Source organism: Somniosus microcephalus, chromosome 24, assembly GCF_052327205.1.
Source record: "Somniosus microcephalus isolate GS21.2 chromosome 24, FLI_Smic_1.0, whole genome shotgun sequence".
NCBI lineage: Eukaryota > Metazoa > Chordata > Chondrichthyes > Squaliformes > Somniosidae > Somniosus > Somniosus microcephalus.
Genome location: NC_141010.1, coordinates 58,173,125 through 58,196,724, shown reverse-complemented (window position 1 = coordinate 58,196,724; position 23,600 = coordinate 58,173,125). Strand labels below are relative to the sequence as shown.

At 48.3% G+C, this 23,600-nt stretch overlaps 1 protein-coding gene across 1 annotated transcript in view; it reads right to left on the bottom strand.

Annotated features, from left to right (window-relative positions):
* Window positions 1–4,654: 4,654 nt before the first annotated feature.
* The window catches only part of map3k3 (mitogen-activated protein kinase kinase kinase 3), a 161,020-nt gene continuing 142,074 nt past the window's right edge, over window positions 4,655–23,600 (bottom strand). Inside the window, exon 17 of the mRNA XM_085966637.1 lies at window positions 4,655–12,638. Within this exon, the coding sequence (XP_085822763.1) occupies window positions 12,410–12,638 (229 nt within the window). The 3' untranslated portion in view covers window positions 4,655–12,409. The remainder of the gene's footprint in view (window positions 12,639–23,600) is intronic.

Genomic DNA, 23,600 nt, shown 5'->3' with positions numbered 1-23,600 from the left:
TTCGAGGCGAATGGGCGCCTATACCACTTCCTTAGGGTCCCCTTCGGTGTCACCAACGGGGTCTCGGTCTTCCAAAGGGAGATGGACCGGATGGTTGACCAGAACGGACTGCAGGCCACATTCCCCTATCTAGATAACATCACCATCTGCGGCCGCGACCGGCAGGACCATGACGTGAATCTGGAGAAATTCCTCCGTACGGCCCAACGGCTGAACCTCACCTACAATAAGGAGAAATGTGTGTTTAACACCTCGCGCCTGGCCATCCTTGGCTGTGTAGTAGAGAACGGACTCATCGGCCCTGACCCCGAAAGAATGCGCCCCCTCATGGAGCTACCCCTCCCCCACTGCCCTAAGGCACTTAAGAGAACCCTGGGGCTCTTCGCCTACTATGCCCAATGGGTGCCCAATTATGCGGACAAAGCCAGACCCCTCATGAAGTCCACATCCTTCCCCCTCACGGAGGAAGCGTGCGCGGCCTTCTCCCTCATCAAGGGAGACATAGCCAAGGCCACAATGCACGCAGTGGATGAGTCCATCCCCTTCCAAGTGGAGAGCGATGCATCCGACTTCGCCCTAGCCGCTACCCTTAACCAGGAGGGGAGGCCGGTGGCCTTCTTCTCAAGGACCCTACAGGGCCCCGAGATCCGACACTCGTCGGTCGAGAAGGAAGCCCAGGCAATTGTGGAGGCGGTACGGCGCTGGAGGCATTACCTGGCAGGCAAACGATTTACCCTCCTCACCGACCAACGTTCAGTTGCTTTCATGTTTAATAACAAGCTGAGGGGCAAAATCAAGAATGACAAGATCTTGAGGTGGAGAATCGAGCTATCCACCTACGATTATGATATCTTGTACCGGCCAGGTAAGCTGAACGAACCCCCTGATGCTCTTTCACGAATTACATGCGCCAGCGCGCATATTGATAGACTTCAGACCCTCCACAACGACCTCTGCCACCCCGGGGTCACCAGACTTTACCATTTCATTAAGGCCCGCAACCTGACCTACTCCATCGAGGAGGTCAGGACCATGACCAGGAACTGCCAGACCTGCGCCGAGTGCAAACCGCACTTCTATAGGCCGGACAGAGCAAGCCTGATCAAGGCCACCCGCCCCTTCGAGCGCCTGAGCATCGACTTTAAGGGGCCTCTACCGTCATCTGACCGCAATGTGTACTTCCTCAACATCGTTGATGAGTACTCCCGTTTCCCTTCCCCTGCCCAGACATGACCAGTACCACGGTCATCAAGTGCCTGAACGACCTCTTCGCCTTGTTCGGGTTCCCGAACTATATACATAGTGACCGGGGCTCCTCCTTCATGAGCGAGGAACTCTGTCAGTTCCTACTAGCGAGAGGTATTGCAGCAAGTAGGACCACCAGCTACAACCCCCGAGGGAACGGCCAGGTGGAAAGAGAGAACGCGACGGTATGGAAGGCCGTCCTCTTAGCCTTAAAGTCTAAGGGCCTCCCAACCTCCCGCTGGCAGGAAGTCCTCCCGACAGCGCTGCACTCCATCCGGTCACTACTTTGCACTGCCGTTAACGCCACCCCCCATGAACGAATGTTTGTTTTCCCCAGGAAGTCGACTACGGGAACCACTCTACCAACCTGGCTGACCTCTCCGGGGCCCGTCTTGCTGCGAAAGCACGTGAGGGCCCATAAAACGGACCCCCTGGTCGAGAGAGTGAACCTCCTGCACGCCAACCCCCAGTGCGCCTACGTGGCTCACCCAGACGGGCGGGAGGACACTGTCTCCTTACGAGACCTCGCACCCTCGGGCACTCCGGAGACACCACCTTTACCCCCCCCCACCACCCCCCCAATTCCAGCCCAGGTAGACGGCATGCCGGAACCCCACGAGCCTTCGCCGACCACTTTTATCGTTACACTATAGTTATCACTGTTGTATTGTTATCACTGTTGTATCACTATACGAGGTCGCCTCTTGTCGCGCTGTTATACCTGGGCTGACCACCTCCGACTCCGCCCATGGCTCCACCTACCTGCCCAGGTATAAAGGTAGTCGACTGGCTGGTATTCCTCCTTGTTGGACCCGATCACCCACGAGGGTGGGCTCTGTTATTTAGTCAATAAAAACCTTTAGTTACGTTCCTAACTCGTCGCTTTTTATTGGACGAATTGATAGGTATATCACTTACTTTCTTTCATCCATCTGGTGATGGATGGCTAAGCCAATTGTGTGGCACACACACTCAGGTCTGCACCCCTTGAACTTCAGGGACAACTGAATTGGGAGAGAGTAAAGGTTTTGTTGGGGGATAACGGCCTGAAAGATGAAGTGAGTGGCTGAGAAAGTCACTAGCTGTAGAACAGAAGGCCAAAGGCTAGGCATTTGGGAGTTTGAAAGTGCAGTTGTAAGTTACTTGGGGAGTTTTTTTTCCCCCAAGGGCAGATGCAGAATGGAGTTGGGAGTAGAAGGATGTGGGTAGTGAGGAATACTAGGAAGTGGTCAGAGAGGGTTTTGTAAGTGGTTGAGTCCATGGGAGAAAAGAGACCAAGGGAGATGTTAAAATCAAAGGGATGGTTGTGAATACAAGTAGGAGAGTTTATACAGAGGGAGAGGTTTAGGGAGGACAGGAGTCTGGTGAATTCAGAGGAGGGCACGAGAAGCGGAATGGAGATGAAGAATCGCTCAATGCAGAGGCTGAGGGAGGAAAGGAGGAGATCTCAGTGAGAGTTGGTGGGGCTTGGATGAGGATTTTAAAAGGAGGCAAGAGGAGTGGAACAAGGCGAGGTGCTCACTACAGGGGATATTATTGAGACTTTTAAAATGCTAAGATTAGACATTAGGAAGGATTTCTTTTCAGAGAATCATCACCCTCTGATAAATTACTGAAGCATGCCATGAGCATGGATTCCCTGCAGTCCTTCAGAAGGGAGTTGGACAACATGCTGACAGAGGACATTTCCAGTTCGAGTATTTAGGGTTAGTGTGGAATCGTTGGATTCAAGGGTTAACACCCTCTTCTGGAGCTCTTCTCACCTTGAAGAGCAATTTTCTGGTGTTGTTTCTTAAGTTGGTCTCTTTGGGGGAAATTGCACAATTGGTGGTGGAATTGGGTCAGTTATATATGTGGCTGCACCATGTCTGGGTGGGGGAAGACTTGATGCATCAAACTGTATGTTCCCCACCCTTTTTGTATATACTAAAGAGAATTGAATGGTCTTGGCAATAGTTCTTGGGAGAGTGGAGAGCAGGGAAGAACTGAACAAGGAAGTTCAACTGTGGGGGTCATGTGAGTAACCTTTATCTACTGGAATAATAATTCCACTCCCATCAGGCAACGGTTGCTATGAAGAATCAGCTGTTCTCAGTTGATTGTAACTTCCAGATATTTCAGCAATGCTACACTGAGCTAGAAAACTTCCATTGCAGTTATCCAAATGTATGTTCCTTGCTCCTTCACAAACGCTGCCCTTACCAACTGGCTAGTAGAGCACTCTAGCCATGTTGAATCTGTGGTACTGTGTGTGGATTGCCGTGATCACGACGTGAAAGGTTAAAACCTTTGGGTTAACTGGTCCCCTGGCTGTATTGTCCATATGATCTGCAGGATACCTTCAGGGTGAAAGTGTTAGTACTGAGCTCCACTTTTTTTTCCCCCATTCAGAAAAAATAGGGAAGGCCAAAGCAATAGAGCAGTGGTAAAACGAACTGGAGAGATTTGCCTAGATTTTAAGCTTCAAGAACAGCAATTAAGTGGAGTTGAGTGGGTTTTAAAAGCCTTTTAGATTGTCGGACAGGAACAGCGAAAGATCCCAGCTGTTCCTTACCTTAAGGATCTGCAATGGAATGAATTAGAGTGAAAGACAGGTGTGTTCAGGCAGGGAGGAGGGAGAGCATGCAGGGTAACACGGTTGGAGCTTGGCAGCAAGAAAGCATAGAAAGTGGGAGAAACACCCAGAAGGTGGGGTGGGGGGTAAGAGAGACAGAATGAGACACAGAGGTAGGCAGAGATGGAGGGAGGGAGACAGAGGAGGGAGAGACATAAGGCAAAGAGACAGAAGGAGGGAAGAGTGTGAGAGAGACAGAAACACAAACATATTGTTGGAGAATGGGCAGTTTTTGCACCCACAAGGAACTGGGTTGAAGCTCCAAGTTCATTTCACATGGCCAACAGAGAGACAAGTTTCACCTCATCATCATGGGCTGAACTTGCACCCAGGTTCCAGAGATGGAAAGGACAGTGTGCTAACTCACAGCTCCGCTCAGATCCCAGTTACGGATTTCCATAAAGTGTAAAATTGAGAAAGTTGATTGGTGAAAGGTGTGTGTTGAATTGACCAAGTTTCTAATGGACCACAGCTTTTCCCCAGCGGTCACACATTAATAGATGGACCTCACCGTTTGAATCAGGTGGAAGGGCCACTTTCACTTGTGGCATGGAAGCTTCCTAATAAAATTCCATCGTCTTCTGTTGCTGCGGCGAACGCATCACTGAACCCTCAGCTTGATGGGCACTGTGCAGCAGGGCAGGTCCTGAATGGAAGCCCAGAGGCAGATAGAGTGTGAGCTGAGGTACGGGTGAAGGGGAGGCGGGTGGGAAGTGACCCATCATGAGTGCCACTGTACAAGAAAAGGGAGAAAAACAGAGCTAAAATGCAAAAAAAACTCCAGACTAACAAAAATAACAGCAGGATATCATTTTTTTCTTATATTTGTAAAACTTTTAAAAACATATATATGTAGTGCTACGTACAAGCATCAATAAACAAATGTATAAAATACTGCAATCAGGGAATACAACATTAAAAACTATATTACACCAATACAGAATACTGTTCAATTTATACAGTCATTTTAAATGCTGAATGTAGGAGCTTATCAAAATAAACTGCATTAGTGTATGTAGTGCATATATTAGTATGCAGAAAGCATTTTTTTTTAAAGACAAGTATCAAACATACATTTGCTGTAATGTGGGTCATACTTACAAAATACATCAAATACTTCAAAACATGGCATTCCCCAAAAAGTTGTTACCGCTCTCCCTCCTCACCTCACGCTGCACCGTGCGGTGCGGCTCCAGATGGTGACCTGCCGACCTGTCTCCGGCAGTTCAGTGTTAGTGGTTTGGGGTGTTATGGCGTTAGAGAAAAAAACCCTGCTGCTAGTCCATTGGGTTAGCGCCTCGGGGGGCAACCCTCGCTCCGACTGTTAGAGACCCTTTCTCAGATCCTGAGAGAGGGTCTCCCCGCCTTCCCTCTTTCAGAAGCCAAAGGGATCTGGTATGGGTCTGACATTTTCTATGTAACTTCACATTTCCAGCGTTTTTTAAAAAAAACATCTCAACCAACCCCTGCGCTCTCAGTTCAAGATACCGGTGGGTCCGCCAAAGGCTGGGCGCGGCTTCCTGCCGGCCGGCGAGCTGGAATAGAAGTGCTGGGGGCGGCTGGTGCTTTTGGAAATGAGGCGGGAAGAGAGGAGAGTTTAAAATGGCTTGGTTTGCAGTCCACACTGTAGGAATAGTACAAAAAGGGAAGATGCACACTCAATGAGACCAGCACGAGGCCACGCTCCCTTGGACAAAGTGCATACCTACAGACTGACTCCTGCAGCATCGCCTTCCACAGGCTGGGCTCTGAACACGCTGCAAACTTCCCTCAGACCAATTCTCACTGGATGGGGAGGGTGGGGGGGGGGGGTCAACAGGCAATTTGGTGCCAGTTTTAAATCCAAGGACAGGAAGGGGTGCATTTTGTTTGTTTCTTTCCAGCTTCAGTTGGGCTTTGTACTGAAACTTGTGTACATTTCATGCTCGGGCTGTCGCTGGTGAGGCCGGCATCTCTGCGGGAGAGATGGAAGGGGAGGAATGAGACCAGGCTGGGATGGCGAGAAGATCCTGCAAATCAGCACCGACAGGGAGTGATGTTCGCACTTTGTAGATGGGAAGCCCAGTCACACCCTGACTGGCGTTTCATGGATTAAGCTGTCCCTGTACTTGGCTGAAAGTCTAGGTTAGGTTACGAGGCACTACTGGACCTTTTACTAATGCAGCGTTCTCACTCGCCCCCTTCCAGCTCAACCCACAGAGATTCATATGGTAATGTTTGGGGGGGGGTAGAAAGCTGAGGTAGGATGTATGTGAGCACAGCGGAGATATACTGCGGCTGGCTGGCGACTGCCGAGCATTACTGCAACTAGTGTCAGGCCTCTTTAAAGTCTTAGTGACAAGAGCAGTAAAGAGGTGAGCGCGTTTGGAGTTTTCTTTTTATACGTTTTATAGTTTGTGCTCCCCGGTCAAACAGAACGCACAAGCCCGCATTGAGACAGAGAGGACACGAGCACACACCCCAATGGAAGGGGACACTCGCCCAATGACCCACAATCTGGACAGTCTGAACGACTGCAATGATTCCTTCAGCCGTTAAGAGGCCGAGAGTCTAGACCGTAAAAGCTGCAGCGAGTCACTGCATTGTGGCATTCATAGTACAAATATATAGAACTGTACAAGCATATATTCTGCTAAACAAAGTAAATATAAAATTATATACACCAAAGTGTCAAACTATGGCAATCTTTCTCCAGCCTGGGAGTCTGCAATATGCAAAGATTCTCTTTCTGACAAACAATACTCAGTTTGTAACGTTTGCGGATAGCATTAAATAGATATTTAACAGTGTTCACTTTTTCATATCTGCGGCCAGAAGTGTTTGAACAGACTGCCTCCTGGAGCAGCCCCCCCCCCCCCCCCAAAGAGGGGCTTTGTACGACACACAACTCTGGAAAGCAGTAAAAAGCACACACAAGTTTGCCAAATTGTGTGCCGATACTTTTAACGCTTACACAGAAATTGCATATTCCGGGGTCACTGAAGTGCACCAGAACAGTGGCACATTTTGGGAGGTGTCTCTCTCTCTCTACCGCCCCCCCTCCAATCCATTTCGTACACATCAGCCTGACGGTAAAAGCACACCCTGGTGTTCTGTCCAGTTACTTGCTCTCAGTTTCAGCTGGGGATTCACGCTTTGGGTTAAAGATTTGGACAGTCACACCGAATCAATCTGGGCGCTCCCGAGCTCTGCCCGGACCGTCAGGTGCAGACTCTTCCCCTGCAAAGGCTGTAAAGAAAATTGTGAGGAAGGCTCACTCGGACCAGTCTCCCAACCTTCTCCACTTTCCATGGGGAGTGACACGCCGGAGCAGAGTGCCGGGCCCACTCTCTCTCCGTTTGGTGATTCCCTGTGTTCCAGGCTCATTAATGCAATAATGTCTTTGGCTTCCTGCTTGTATATTTGGGCGTCAGCTTACCGGGTGTGATGGTGTGTTGGACACCATCTGCCGTCGCTTCTCCTACTCAATGGAGACCAGGGCACTTTCGGTACTAAAATATTCAATGGGTAATTCACACAACCTTTAGACAGAAACGAGCCTTTGAAGGCACATGATCTCTTCTTACACTTGCAATTGTACAATACTCTGCATTGTGACGTTTAAGTATTTTGGTTATTTTACATTGAGAAGTGAATGTTTCAACATATCTGGAGGTTAGCACCAGTTTCCCCAGGTCATGTAACGCACCCTGGCTGTGAGGGCAGGTTTAATGCCCCTCATCCACACCTCTGCAAAGTCTTTGTCAAGCCAGGTGGGCAAGAGATTCGTGAGGTGATTCTGCTCCACTCCCCACCCCGTGTGGAAGTGCCTTGCTCCTGGCTCAGCCCATTGCCATACACTCGGCGGGGGATGGTGAGCCACTAGACTCCCCCCACCAGCCCCCCACTCCAGTGTCAGGGCTCCAGTGCACCGCACCAGCGGCAGACAGTTCATCAGTGAAGTGCTTCAGCAGCTTCTCCTCTTGGACTTGGCCGCTGCATGATCAACAAACGCTGAATTTAGCATCTGTTCAACACCGAGGCACAGGATAAAAACAGAGATGGTAATTTGACTCAGACACTTCAAAGCCACCTGAGCAGCTCCTAGTGCGAGCGTTGTGCTTGCACCTCTGGTCTCCACGGGCGGGGGGATGGGGAAGCTCCAGTTACGCCAATCTCTGGGTATCCCAGCATCGACAAACGTCCTTGCACTCTGGGCCCGCAACCAATATTTTTACAACAGGCCTTCAACCTGGGATCTGTCGGCTAAGCCAGTCCCTGCAGCTGCCATCTGCAGCCTGTGATGTCTCTGGAACAGCAATGTCGGTCAGGTGGAGACCACAGGGTGTGGCAGACCCTGACTCCTGGGTGTTTAGTGGTTTCCAGACCCGATGTGGTGCGAGGGTTCAAAGGCTGCAGGTCACGGTTTGAATGTGGGCGGGGCTGTGGTTCACCAGTCCCTCCCCCTCTCTGAGGCAGCTTCTACAGTCCAACTCAAGGAAGTGCTCGGACCGTTGAACAAATGTCTCACTTAATAGACTCTTACTATGGAACATTTATGCTGGAGAGGAATTGGAGCCAACAGGTTAAAGGAAAATAGACCAATCTTGGCTGCCTTTCATTTCAAAGAAAACATTCAAGTACTCTGAAAAATAGTCATTGCAAAAACGAAATCTGTATAAATGTATTTTCCCTTATTAAAAATATGAAAAAATGAACCGGCTTTACTTTAAAAAAACAATCTATTGGAGTGGCTCTGCACTGCAAGCCTTTAGCGCTTCTTTGGGTCTGAGAGGACTCCCTGCCATGCCTACCTGATTGAAGACTTTGTGCAGACGTTCTGTGCAGCCCAGGTATGTGTTGCTCAGTGCCAGGAATGAATCATTTCCCCCTTCCTGCCAACAGCTGTTGACCATTACAAGGACCACAATACCCGAGACTGCTGAAAACCCAGATATTTCAGTTACATTCCCAATTCAAATTTCTTTTTTAACTCAAATAAATGGAAGAGCCTGGAAACAGTGGCTTTTGCTATTCTGCAGGGAGGTACAGTAAACAGTTGGCTACAATACACTGGGCCATTCCCTCCCCGCCACCCGATTCAGTATTTAACCGTCACTTGTCTAAACTGTGCACCTATCGGGTGTCTTAAACGTCGTGAAACACCCCTGGAGGATTTCATAGGGGAGTGGGGTGGACAAAATAGATATAGAGCAGCAGTCGGGAGATCAGACACATGAAGTGATTGAAAGTGCTGTAGGACGCAGGTTTTGAGGAGATTTTTGAAGGTGGGGAGAGATGTGTTAAAGGAGAGAGGGTTAGGAAAAGAATTGCAGACCGTGGGGGTGAGATGGCAGAAGGAACAGTCACTGAAGGAAACAGGAAGGATCGAGAGGAGGGTGTACAACTGGTCTAAAACAAAATTTCTGGATAGCCAGCTTGACAAAACAATGAGCTGGACGAGAGAAGCTGCCCCTGGTGCTTACACTGATTATATCAAAGGCCAGCTTTCACCTTAAGCTGATCCCTCGATAGGCAGTACTCTAAAGACAGACAGTAAAAGGAACATAAGAAATAGGAGCAGGAATAGGCCACTTGGCCCCTTGAGCCTGCTCCGCCATTCAATACGATCATGGCTGATCTTGGGCTCAAAGCCACTTCCCTGCATCTTGCAAAGGACTTGCATCTATCTCTGAATAAAGAACTTCCCCTGGTATCTGTTCCAAATGTATGTTTCACTCATTTCCATTCCTCTGGCACAACGGTTTCGGAGTAAGCCACATTCTGATAGCCGGTGCTTGCTGCTCTGACAGGCCTTGCAATAGCTGTCTATACAAGGCTACCAGAAACTTTTGCTACGATCACAAAAGCTCGCCTTCCCTCCACTCTTTGGGAAGATAGTTGAACACATCCATCACTGCACAATGTGCTGGGCAGCACAGAATGGCACTCCGTCTCCCGCCAACTCCTGCAAAACCAGCTGCTTTTTCTTAAAGGCACCATATTTGCATTAGATTTATGCAACAGTCTCAAGTCTTATATAAAACCATCAAATAGCATCTCTCGTATAAATAAAAAAATAAAATAAAAGTATAAAGAGGCATAAATTACATCAGCAAAGAGGAAGTTAAAAAATAAGTTCAGTACAAAATACATTCAAGAAAGTGCATCTTCAGAGCTGATAGCAGTTGGCATATGTCTTATTCAGAATGTGGGAGAGAGTTCTCTGTCCCTTTGTTCTTCAACTCGGTGTTAGCACTGGTTCTAGTGATGGGCAATACCTCCAGTACAATCATTTTGGGGATATTTGGGACTGTTTGTGCTTGAAGGGTCACAAGTGTTTGTTTTGGCAGGGGTGGGTGGGGGGGAGGTAACAGTCCACAGAACTGATTTAAAGTCCCAGTCACAGTACACGGCAGACTAACTGGTCCCTGATAGTGTTACTGAGTCCGATCCACCGATGAGGACTACTGCTTACAGTTTCATGACAAAGGGGGAACACCGAGTAGTTGGAACTCTTAAGATCAGTTTTTGTTTGCAAAATACAACACTGATCGGAGCTGGAGTTTGTTGTGCAGAACAGAGGATACTGATGCTGCTTGCAGGGGTCCCCCTAAAGCCAGGCTACTCAATCGCCACATGCAGGACCCCCCCCTCCGCCACCAAAAAAAACTGGCCACACGACCATAACATGTAGGGAGACCCGCCTGATATCCAGCCATTTGATCAGATCCCACATTGTGTGTAGAGACCCCGAAAATAAAATGTTTAAAAAAAAAGTTAACTGAGGGCTGCCAATCTCCGGTAAAACTAGCTTTTGCCCCGACGTTAGTGCCACGCTAAACGGAAAGTGTAAAACCACAATGAGCAGCACCAGCCGTCAGCATGGCTCCCGTTTCCCTGCACTAAGATATTTAGCTCAAGTTGTCAATAGTGTTTTGTTTTTTAACCTGGACAAAGAATGGCATTTGTAATAGGAGGCCATCAGGAGTGTCAAATGAGGACACTGAGCATGCTAGCAACAGAGGCCAGACACCCATTCACAGTACAATAAGCTGTACGGAGGCAGTGACTCGCGCCATTATCGAATACTCTGAACAAGTGGTGCAACGAGTACTTTTCTCCAGCACATACGTAGGGGTGTACCAGCTCGACCAAAAGTATAGGTGGGGCAATAACCAGCCACCACAGCGGAAGATCCGAAGCACTTGGGGGATTGGGAGAACATTGCAGAGTGTGGTTTGTGCGATTGCTCGGGTACTGTGTGCTCAGGTGCGCTGTGGAAATGTCTCAATATAAAACTGTAACACTAATTCGGATCGCACAAAGATGTGTTGCCCATCACTAACCGCAAATACCAAAGAATCGCCAAAACCCTGCCTACTACAAACCCAATGCGGTGACTCAATCACCTGAAAAGGCAATACTGATTGAGGTTATCTCGCCACTGGTGAATCCAGTTATTCAACAGCCTCACACAAGATCTAGAGTTAATTTGAGTGTCATTACTTGGCTGAACTGAAGGAATCCCTGGCGGAACACCATAACACTTAGCAAATAGAAACTTGCATTAAATTAGTTAATTTTTTTTATATAACAAACCTAAAGGCACAGGATGTAAACCTGTTTGTTTCAGTTGTGAGAATTAGCACCTTTAACACAAGTGAAACAAGTAACAAGTGACATTCTTCCTCCTCCTGTCCCCACCCCCCCACGATACGGAGACTGCCTTGTTAAAAGCACAATGGTTTTGGCGATTGTTGAATTCTGCAGGTCCCAACCAGTTACCAGACACTTAACTAGGTAACCACGGTACGGTTTGCCTTGATCTCGTCTGATCAAGGAGGACATTCAAGGTTGGGTAAACTAGAGCGCAAAAATAATTAGACTTTGGTATACAGTACGTGTGTGTGTATATGTGTATATACACACACACACACACACAATAAAAATATCACTCCTGATTGAAGCACAAGTTTGACAGAAACGGGCGAGGTGGCGTTCCGCAGGCTGAAGCCCAGGCATCACTAGAACATTTTAAGAACGGCTCTTGGTAGAAGGCTCTGCCTACAAAGTACATGAAACTAGATGGAGATAGCTGGACGGAGAGTTGATAAGGCGCTTTTGTAAGATACTCCTGAGTTCAATATATTCCTCAGAAAAGCTGCATTACTTTCACTTTGCACGAGGGTCTATCATATGTTGCATGACGGTTGTAATCTCTAGTTGTATGTAACACAACTAGAGGTTTAAATGAGGCGTTCCAATGCTTTGTCGAAATGCGACTCTCCGTCCAGCTTTTCATTGATGGCACGTAGCGCTGAGATGAGACCCTCTGCTGAAGAGCCTGTTGGCGGTGTCCGCAGATGCATCGAGAATCGCGCAGTTGTCCAGTTATTCTTCACCATTCACACTGTGCCGCAGGACTAAACTGCAGCCTTGGGTATGGGCACTCGTGTTGTGATCGGTGTTACTGAGTATACTGACTGAACGGAGCACGAGGCATAATAACCTATAGACAGTTTTAAAAAAAAATACTATTTAAAAAATCCCCAGCTCCAGCTACCTCCATCAGTGAGTGATCTGGACAAATGGGTTTCTGAACAGCTCCTCTGCTGACGGTCTTTGCTTTGCATCCACAAATATTTTCTTCAGGAAGTCCCTGCAGTGATCTGAAATGTGAGGAGGCAGCTGGGGGTTTGTCGGCTGAGTGGCGATTTTGAAAATGGCAGCCATAGCTTCGTACTCGGCCCAGGGAGGTTTCTCTGTGAGCATCTCCACCACAGTACAGCCCAGACTCCTAAAGAAAGGCAAACAAAAGGGCAAACTGTAATCAAGTCGGAGTCACAGGATTCTCAGTAACGAGAGCACCAATTAAAGAAGGAAATAAAACAAAAACAGAAACTGCTGGAAATACTCAGCAGGTCAGGCAGCATCTGTGGAGAGAGAAACAGAGCTAGCGTTTCAGGTTGGTGACCTTTCATCAGAACTGGAAAAAGTTCTAACAGCTCTATCTTTTTCCAGTTCTGATGAAAGGTTATCGAGCCCTGGGAAACATGGCTGGCCAGCGTTAAACTTAAATCAGGCGCCAAACTCCATTGTGGGACTCCATGGGTTAAATTACGAGGAGCGATTACACAAACTAGGGTTGTATTCACTGTGCCCTCGAAGGTGCGCGCCCGCGAACTGATCCTCCAGCTGTCGCACAGTTGAATTGAAATGCCGTGCAGAGCCGGACAGCAACTGGAGCGGGAGAACAGCCCAATAAAAACACCAACGCCTTCGCAGCCCTCGGCGCACGCGTGGTATCGTGGAGAGGTGCATGCGCTCCCAATCGAGTGCTGCGCACGCGCAGTACACCACCATTGCGGCCAATAGTACAGGCCAGGCTCTGCAAGATGACTGGATCCATTGGGGGGGGGGGGGGGGGCGGAGGGCGCGAGACGGGGGGGGGGGGGGCGGAGGGCGCTAGACGGGGGGGGGGGGGGCGGAGGGCGCGAGACGGGGGGAGAGAGAGAGACGGGGGGGAGAGAGAGAGACGGGGGGGGAGAGAGAGAGACGGGGGGGGGAGAGAGAGAGACGGGGGGGGGGAGAGAGAGAGACGGGGGGGGGGAGAGAGACGGGGGGGAGAGAGAGACGGGGGGGGAGAGAGAGACGGGGGGGGGAGAGAGAGACGGGGGGGGAGAGAGAGACGGGGGGGGGGAGAGAGTGACGGGGGGGGGGAGAGAGAGACGGGGGGGGAGAGAGAGACGGGGGGGGAGAGAGAGACGGGGGGGGGGGAGAGAGAGACGGGGGGGAGAGAGAGACGGGGGGGGAGAGAGAGACGGGGGGGGGAGGGAGAGACGGGGGGGGGAGGGAGAGACGGGGGGGAGAGAGAGACGGGGGGGAGAGAGAGACGGGGGGGGGAGAGAGAGACGGGGGGGGGAGAGAGAGACGGGGGGGGGAGAGAGAGACGGGGGGGGGAGAGAGAGACGGGGGGGGAGAGAGAGACGGGGGGGAAGAGAGAGACGGGGGGGAGAGAGAGACGGGGGGGAGAGAGAGACGGGGGGGGAGAGAGAGACGGGGGGGGAGAGAGAGACGGGGGGGGAGAGAGAGACGGGGGGGGAGAGAGAGACGGGGGGGGGAGAGAGAGACGGGGGGGGGAGAGAGAGACGGGGGGGGGGAGAGAGAGACGGGGGGGGGAGAGAGAGAGACGGGGGGGAGAGAGAGACGGGGGGGGGAGAGAGAGACGGGGGGGGGAGAGAGAGACGGGGGGGGGAGAGAGAGACGGGGGGGGGAGAGAGAGACGGGGGGGGGAGAGAGAGACGGGGGGGGGAGAGAGAGACGGGGGGGGGAGAGAGAGACGGGGGGGGGGAGAGAGAGACGGGGGGGGGAGAGAGAGACGGGGGGGAGAGAGAGACGGGGGGGGGGAGAGAGAGACGGGGGGGGGAGAGAGAGACGGGGGGGGAGAGAGAGACGGGGGGGGGGAGAGAGAGACGGGGGGGGGGGAGAGAGAGACGGGGGGGGGGGAGAGAGAGACGGGGGGGGGGGAGAGAGAGACGGGGGGGAGAGAGAGACGGGGGGGAGAGAGAGACGGGGGGGAGAGAGAGAGACGGGGGGGGAGAGAGAGACGGGGGGGGAGAGAGAGACGGGGGGGGAGAGAGAGACGGGGGGGGAGAGAGAGACGGGGGGGGAGAGAGAGAGACGGGGGGAACATAATAGGAGCAGGAGTCGGCCATTGGGCCCCTCAAGTCTGCTCCGCCATTCAATAAGATCATGGCTGATCTTCTACCTCAACGCCACTTTCCTGCACTATCCCCATATCCCTTAATTCCCATAATATCCCAAAAATCTATTGATCTCTGTCTTGAATATACTCAATGACTGAGCCTCCACAGCCCTCGGGCAGAGAATTCCAAAGATTCACCACCCTCCGAGTGAAGAAATTTCTCCTCATCTCAGTCCTAAATGGCCGGCCCCTTATTCTGAGACTGTGACCCCTGGTTCTAGACTCCCCAGCCAGGGGAAACGTCCTCCCTGCATCTACTCTGTGAAGCCCTTTAAGAAAAACCTCTTGTGTGGCACCTTATCGAATGCCTTTTGAAAATCCAAATACACCACATCCACTGGTTCCCCCTCATCTATTGTTAGTTACAATCTCAAAAAAGTCTTAACAGATTCGTCAAACACGATTTCCTTATCATAAATCCGTGTTGACTCTGCCCAATCCTATTATTATTTTCTAAGTGCCCTGTTACCACGTCCTTAATAATAGATTCTAGCATTTTCCCTACTACTGATGTCAGGCTAATTGGTCTGTAGTTCCCCGTTTTCTCTCTCCCTCCTTTCTTAAATAGTGGGGTTACATTCGCTACCTTCCAATCCGCAGGCACCGTTCTAGAATCTATGGAATTTTGGAAAATGACAACCAATGCATCCACTATCTCTATAGCCACCTCTTCCAAAACCTTAGGATGTAGGCCATCAGGTCCAGGGGATTTATCGGCTTTCAGTCCCTTTAATTTATCCAGCACTATTTTTTTTTTTACTAATACTAATTCGTTCAGTTCCTCATTCTCGCTAGACCCTTGGTTCTCCACTATTTCCAGGAAGTTTTTTACGTCTTCTTCCGTGAAGACAGACACAAAGTATTTGTTTAATATCTTTGCCATTTCCTTATTCCCCTTTATAATTTCTCCTGTCTCAGCCTGTAAGGGACCCACATTTACTTTCGCTAATCTTTTCCATTTTACATACCTATAGAAGCTTTTACAGTCTGTTTTTATGTCTCTCGCTAGTTTACTCATACTCTATTTTCCCATTCTTGATCAATTTCTTGGTCCTCCTTTGCTGAATTCTAAAATCCTCCTAGTCCTCAGGCTTACTACTCTTTTTGGCAACATTATAAGCCTCTTCCTTTGATCTAATACTATCTTTAACTTCTCGTTATCCACGGATGGACTACTTTTCCTGTGGGGTTTTTGTGCCTTAAAGGAATGTATATTTGTTGTAAATTATGTATTCATTCTTTAAATGCTAGCCATTGCTTCTCTACCATCATACCTTTTAATGTAGTTTCCCAATCTACCTTAACCAACTCGCCCCTCATACCTACATAATTTGCTTTGTTTAGATTTAAGACCCGAGTTTTGGATTTAACTAAATAACTTTCAAGCTCAATATGAAATTCTATCATATTATGGTCACTCTTCCCTAAAGGCCCCTTTACTACAAGGTTATTAATTATCCCTTTCTTGTTGCACAATACTAGATCTAAAATAGCCTGTTCCCTAGTTGGTTCCTCAACATACTGATCTAGAAAACTACCTTGCATACATTCAATTAATTCGTCCTCCACACTATTAATGCAAATTTGGTTTGCCCAGTCTATACTGTATGTAGATTAAAGACCTCCTTGATTACTGTATCACCCTTGTTACAAGCATCTCTAATTTCCTGGTTTATACTCTGCCCTACGTTACAACTATTGTTTGGGGGCCTATAAACATGAATAATGTTTAATGTTTTCTGCCCCTTGCTGTTTCTTAGCTCCACCCAAACTGATTCTACTTCTTGATTTTCGGAGCTAAGATCCTTTCTCTCTCCTGTCTTTATCCCATCCTTTATTATCAGGGCTACCCCGCCTCCTTTTCCATTTTGCCTATCTCTTCTAAAAGTTAAGTATCCTGGAATATTTAGTTCCCAACCTTGGCCACATTGCAACCACGTCTCCATAATGGCTATTAAATCAAATCTGTTAATTTCTATCTGCGCTATTAATTCATCTATTTTGTTGTGAATGCTTCACACATTCAGATATAGTGCCTTTAGCTTTGACTTATTTCTATTTTTCCCTGATGTCACCTCAGTCACTGATGCCCTATGACCTTTGTTACTCTCTCTGTCCCTTCCTGACCCACTCTGCTTATTTTTACCCAAAACTCTACTCTGCTCGAGAGGCTTGACATTTCTCTCGCTGCTTTTAAATTTACTCTTTCCTGAATCCTCCCACCACCACCCCCCCCTTCATTAGTTTAAAGCCCTGTCTACTGCCCTAGTTATTCGGTTCACCAGGACACTGGTACCAGCACGGTTTAAGTGGAGACTGTCCCAACGGAACAGCTCCCTGTTTCCCCAGTACTGGTGCCAGTGCCCCATGAACTGAAACCCCCGCCTCCCACACCACTCTTTTGGGCCATGAATTTAAACCTCTAATCTGTTTGTCCCTGTGCCAATTTGCACGTGGCTCAGGTAACAATCCAGAGATTATTACCTTTGAGGTTCTGCTTTTTAATTTGGATCCTAGCTCCTCAAACTCCCTCAGCAGAACCTCATTCCTAGTCCTACCTATGTCGTTGGTTGCTACGTGGACCACAGCAACTGGATCGTCCCCCTCCAAGTTCTCCTCCAGTCGCGAGGAGATGTCTTTAACCCTGACACCAGGCAGGCAACACAACCTTTGGAACTCTCAGTCGCGGCTGCAGAGAACAGTATCTATCCCCCTACCTATACTGTCTCCGACCACAACTACATTCCCTTTCACTCCCCCCACTTGAAGCCTCCTGCACCATGGTCAGCTTGCTCAGCCATCATGCAGGCTTTTTCCTCATCCACACAGGCAGCAAGAACCTCATACCTGTTGGAAAAGGGCAAAGGCTGAGGCTCCTCCAGCACTGCACCTGGGGCCCCCTTACCTGCCTGAGTTGCAGTCACCCTCCTGTCCCTGACCACTAACCAGACCTGTACCACTACCTAACCTAAGGGGTGTGACTGCCTCCTGGGTCAAAGTGCCCAGGTAACTTTCCCCCTCCCTGATGCCCCGCAATGTCTGCACCTCAGACTCCAGCTCAATAACTCTGAGCTGAAGTTCCTCACGATGCAGCCACTTACTGCAGACGTGGTTGTCCGGGATCACAATGCTCTCCACAAACTCCCACATGCTGCAGTTGCGGCACCGCCTGCACTGCCATCCCTATATGACCTTGTTTTATTTAATTAATATTGTAATTCGGTAACTTAGTTTACAGTGTAGTTTCTTGACTGCTTACTTGATCTAGATTACATTATGGGTACTGAAATTAAATATCTACCTGTAACACAAAGCACTACAAGTAGTGGAGGCAAAAAGCAGCAACTCCTTCCCCTCTTCTCCAAATTCCCACTCTTTCCAAATTCCCAAATAAAACATGTTGTTTAAGTACACTCTGTTTTAATCCTGCTCTGTGCAGATAGAAGAGAGCGCGCGACCGGGGAGGGGAGAGAGAGAGACGGGGGAAAGAGAGAGAGACTGGGACAGAGAGGGAGAGAGAGAGACTGGGACAGAGGGAGAGAGAGAGAGAGGAGAGAGAGAGAGAGGAAGAGAGAGAGAGAGAGGAAGAGAGAGAGAGAGAGAGAGAGAGAGAGAGACTGGGACAGAGAGAGAGAGAGAGAGAGAGAGAGAGAGACTGGGACAGAGAGAGAGAGAGAGAGAGAGAGAGAGACTGGGACAGAGAGAGAGAGAGAGAGAGCGAGAGAGAGAGAGAGCGACTGGGACAGAGGGAGAGAGAGAGAGACTGGGACAGAGGGAGAGAGAGAGAGACTGGGACAGAGGGAGGGAGAGAGAGACTGGGACAGAGGGAGGGAGAGAGAGAGAGAGAGACTGGGACAGAGAGAGAGAGAGAGAGAGAGAGACTGGGGAGAAAGAGAGAGAGACTGGGACAGAGAGAGAGAGAGAGACTGGGACAGAGGGAGAGAGAGAGAGAGACTGGGACAGAGAGAGAGACTGGGACAGAGAGAGAGAGAGAGAGAGAGACTGGGACAGAGAGAGAGAGAGAGAGAGAGAGACTGGGACAGAGAGAGAGAGAGGCTGGGGCAGAGGGAGAGTGGGAGACTAGGACAGAGAGAGAGAGAGAGAGGTGACAGTCCACAACAGGCTGTTCCTGGGGACTGAGCAGCGGTCACACTTTGAAACAACACAGATGGAGGCGCAGCACATGTACAATGGCTGCTGGAAGGAGGCTAAAGGAAACAATTTTTAGGCCAGTGGTGAAATTATTATTTTTTTTAAGTCGGGAAATTGTTTAAAGCTGGAAAAAAATACGGGAAAGTGATGCTGAATGTCCCGCAGTATGTTCCAGTTAAATTTTGCCAGGTGTTGTCCCCTTTTTGAAAGAGTCCATCAGGGTTATTTAAATCATGTTATGAGAGAGGGGAAAAAGTTTGTGCCTCAGAGTCTGAGAGAGACGGCGGGAACGGCAGCAGAAAAAGAGGAAACAACTTCTCCAAAACTGATCCCAACTCATCGCCAAGGCTGGGGATCGATAACCTCACCGCCGCCTTAGGAAGTTTAACCACTTTATTCACTTTCTTATTTGAGCTCGGTTTGAAATTAAGAGTTTATTTTATTATTATTTGTTGTATGTTTAACGACAGCATTGAAGAGGGAAAGAAAAACTTGGAGCAACTTCTTGTGTCAAAGCTGCAATGAGACTTGAAAGAATTTAAAGATTTTTAATGAACTTTTCACAAAAAATGAGTGATAAACACACTCTCCCCCCTAGTTTTGAATAGGATTTTGGAAGAAACAAGCAAAAATCAATTTCCCCTCATCTAAACAAGTTTCAACCAAGTCTTGAAGTTCAAACGCTTTTAAAGAGGCTCTGAATTGCTTAAAATGTTTTAAAATTGAAATTTCTCAATATTTGATTTTGAACGATCGACTGAAATGAGTAGCTTTACACAAACATGCAACCATGTTGTTGAGGACAGGGAGAGCAGGGGAGGAATAGCAGGAGTTACATCTTAATTTTTTTTTTAAGTCAGTAAAAAGTAAGATGTTTAAGACAAGAACCAAAAAAGGGGAAAAACACGAACCATTTAATTTTGTCTGTTGTTCTATAGTCTGAACAAGTCCCAGGAATAATGTAAATATAGATTTCTTCTTGAAAGTTTAGTGGAGTGTTAATAGAAGCAAGAGTTATGTAATGATGTATAAAAATTGCAAGAAGCTACCTTAGAAGAAACCACTATTTGTTTATTGAGAAAGACACAAATACTTTGATTAAACTGATAATGTACAATTTTGATTTGGTATAAATGTTTGAAATGGGAGATTAAAAATTGAGAGTACAATGAAGTTTGTTTCCCACTATTTAATTGCAAAGTACCTAAAATAAAATTTTTCGTGATAAGAACAGGGATTAATATTGTGAAGAATGTTTGAGAAAAACATTAGAAGCAAAATTTGTAAATTAACATCTTTACGTCACCATATTAGTTTCCAAGTTAATCCGATTGGTTCTCCTGTCCAGGAAGAAAGATGAATGCTTATTTCTGTTAAATCATAGCTTTTCCTGCTTTTTGATTCAGTGACGCAAACTGTGTATTTTCTGCACTTGTGAAGAAGTGCTGCATTTCTGACATGTTTTTTTAGACTGGCAGTTATGTCCTTCAGGACTCAGCCAGCTCGGTCAGTAGTGGTGTGACCGAGCCACTCTTGTGATGGACATTGAAGTCTCCCACCCAGAGTATATTCTGTGCCCTTGCTAATCTCAAGTGAACTTGCATTTATATAGCACCTTTCACAACCTTTACAACCAATGAAGCACTTTTAAAGTGTAGTCACTGTTGCAATGTAGGGAACACAGCAGCCAATCTGTGCACAGCAAGCTCCCACAAACAGCAATAAGATAATGACCAGTAATAATCTGTTTTAGTGTTGTTTGAGGCCACGACACGGGGAGAGCTCCCCTGCTCTTCTTCGAATAGTGGCATGGGATCTTTTACGCCCACCTGAGAGAGCAGGAGGCTTGGTTTAACATCTGATCCAAAAGACAGCACCTCCGATAGTGCAGCACTCCCTCAGTCCTGCACTGAAGTGTCAGCCTGGATTTTGTGCTCAATTCTCTGGAGTGAGACTTGAACCCACAACCTTCTGATTCAGAGGCGAGAGTACAACCACTGAGCCAGGGCTGATACCAATCAACAAGGATGAGAGCTGGCCTGAATCATAGATTTGTTCTGAAACTGAAGCTAACAGATGTGGCTAAAACTGACCAATTCCCCAGACGGCAGACCCTCAAATGTGTAAGCATCACAGCTGTTCTGGCATGGTGACCACAGAAGTCGATGCAGACAAAACAACAAATAAGGCACCCATGCCTTCAGCTCTCAGGCCCACCTCCAGCAACCAATGAACCCCCACCCCATAGACTAAAACAAACTACCCCGCTATTCTCAACACTCCAACCCTATCCATCCCAGCTGCCAATTCCAACTGATTCTACTCACACCAGTTCCAATCAGCCACCCCCAGCCCCTCCAAATAACCAACTGCCCCCAATTGACTCCAACTAATCAATGCCATCTCCAGACTCCAACTAACCAACAGAAAGGAGAGAGTACAACGCCAACATGTTCCCTTAAAGGTCAAGGGTGGGATCAACAAGCCCAGGGAACCCTGGATGTCAAGGGATATACAAGAATGGATTAGGAAAAAAAGGGAGGCTTTTGGAAGATACAAAGGACTAAAAACAGTGGAAGTCCTAGAGGAGTTTAGAAAGTGCAGGGGGGGGTATTTAAAAAAGAAATTAGAAGAGCGAAGAGGGGTCATGAAAAAACACTGGCGGGCAAAATAAAGGAAAATCCCAAGGTGTTTTATAAGTATATTAAGGGCAAGAGGATAACCAGGGAAAGAGTAGGGCCCATTCGGGACCAAAGTGGCAATCTGTGTGTAGAGCCGGAAGATGTAGGTGAGGTTTTAAATGAATATTTTGCATCTGTGTTCACTATGGAGAAGGACGATGTAGGCATAGAAATCGGGCAGGGGGATTGTGATATACTTGAACAAATGAGTATCGAGAGGGAGGAGGTACTTGCGGTTTTAGCGGGCTTAAAAGTGGATAAATCCCCAGGCCCAGACGAGATGTATCCCAGGCTGCTGTGTGAGGCAAGGGAGGAGATTGCAGGGGCTCTGACACAAATTTTCAGAACCTCTCTGGCCACAGGGGAGGTGCCAGAGGACTGGAGGACAGCTAACGTAGTACCATTATTCAAGAAGGGTAGTAGGGATAAACCAGGGAATTACAGGCCAGTGAGCCTAACATCAGTGGTAGGAAAATTATTGGAAAAAATTCTGAGGGACAGAATTAGTCTCCACTTGGAGAGGCAAGGATTAATCAAGGATAGTCAGCATGGCTTCGTCAGGGGGAGATCATGTCTAACCAATTTGATTGAATTTTTCGAGGGGGGTGACTAGGTGTGTGGATGAGGGTAGTGCAGTTGATGTCGTCTACATGGACTTCAGTAAGGCGTTTGACAAAGTCCCGCATGGGAGACTGGTCAAGGTGGTAAGAGCCCATGGGATCCAGGGCAATTTGGCACATTGGATCCAAAATTGGCTTAGTGGCAGGAGGCAGAGGGTGATGGTCGAAGGCTGTTTTTGTGACTGGAAGCCTGTGTCCAGTGGTGTACCGCAGGGATCGGTGCTGGGTCCTTTGCTGTTTGTAGTGTACATTAATGATTTAGATATGAATGTAGGAGGTATGATCAGTAAGTTCGCAGATGACATGAAAATTGGTGGAGTGGTAAATAGCGAGGAGGGAAGCCTCAGGCTACAGGACGATATAGACAGGTTGGTCAGATGGGCAAATGGAATTTAACCCTGAAAAGTGTGAGGTGATGCATTTTGGGAGGACTAACAAGGCAAGGGAATACACAATGAATGGTAGGATCCTAGGAAGGACAGAGGATCAGAGGGACCTTGGTGTGCATGTACATAGATCCCTGAAGGCAGCAGGACAGGTAGATAAGGTGGTTAAAAAGGCATATGGGATACTTGCCTTCATTAGCCGAGGCATAGAATATAAGAGCAGGGAGGTTATGATGGAGCTGTACAAAACGCTAGTTAGGCCACAGCTGGAATACTGTGTGTAGTTCTGGTCGCCACACTATAGGAGGGATGTGATTGCTTTGGAGAGGGTGCAGAGGAGATTCACCAGGATGTTACCTGGGCTGGAGCGCTTCAGCTATGAAGAGAGACTGGACAGGCTGGGGTTGTTTTCCTTAGAGCAGAGAAGGCTGAGGGGGGACCTGATTGAGGTGTACAAAATTATGAGGGGCATAGATAGGGTAGATAGAAAGGAACTTGTCCCCTTAATAGAGGGGTCAATAACCAGGGGGCATAGTTTCAAGGTAAGGGGCAGGAGGTTTAGAGGGGATTTGAGGAAAAACTTTTTCACCCAGAGGGTGGTTGGAATCTGGAACTCACTGCCTGAAAGGGTGGTAGAGGCAGGAACCCTCACAACATTCAAGAAGCATTTAGATGAGCACTTGAAACACCATAGCATACAAGGCTACGGGATTCTGGAAAATGGGACTAGAATAGGGCTTGATGGCCGGCGCGGACACGATGGGCCGAAGGGTCTCTTTCTGTGCTCTATGACTGCCCCCAGCCAGCCCCTGCCACTCCCACCAGTGGAAATCTCTGTGAGCAATGCCTTAAAATCAATACCTGTGACAATGTTTCAAGCACACCTCAATGACTGAGGTTCCAACCGGCCGTCTGCAGCTGTAGGGAGTTCTGGCAGTACCCAACAAAGTAGTTGGGATCCGGATCAGTGAAGACACAATTCGACGACAATGTGCATGCAGCATCGCAATATTTCAATGCTCGCTGGAAGTCCATGCACAGTAAGGACACCATCACATTGTAAGTGAACTGACAATCTGAGTGTGATTGCTAACATGCCATTAACCACTCTAAAAAGTCCAGATGTAAGCTAACACACAAAAAAGTAGCTTGTAG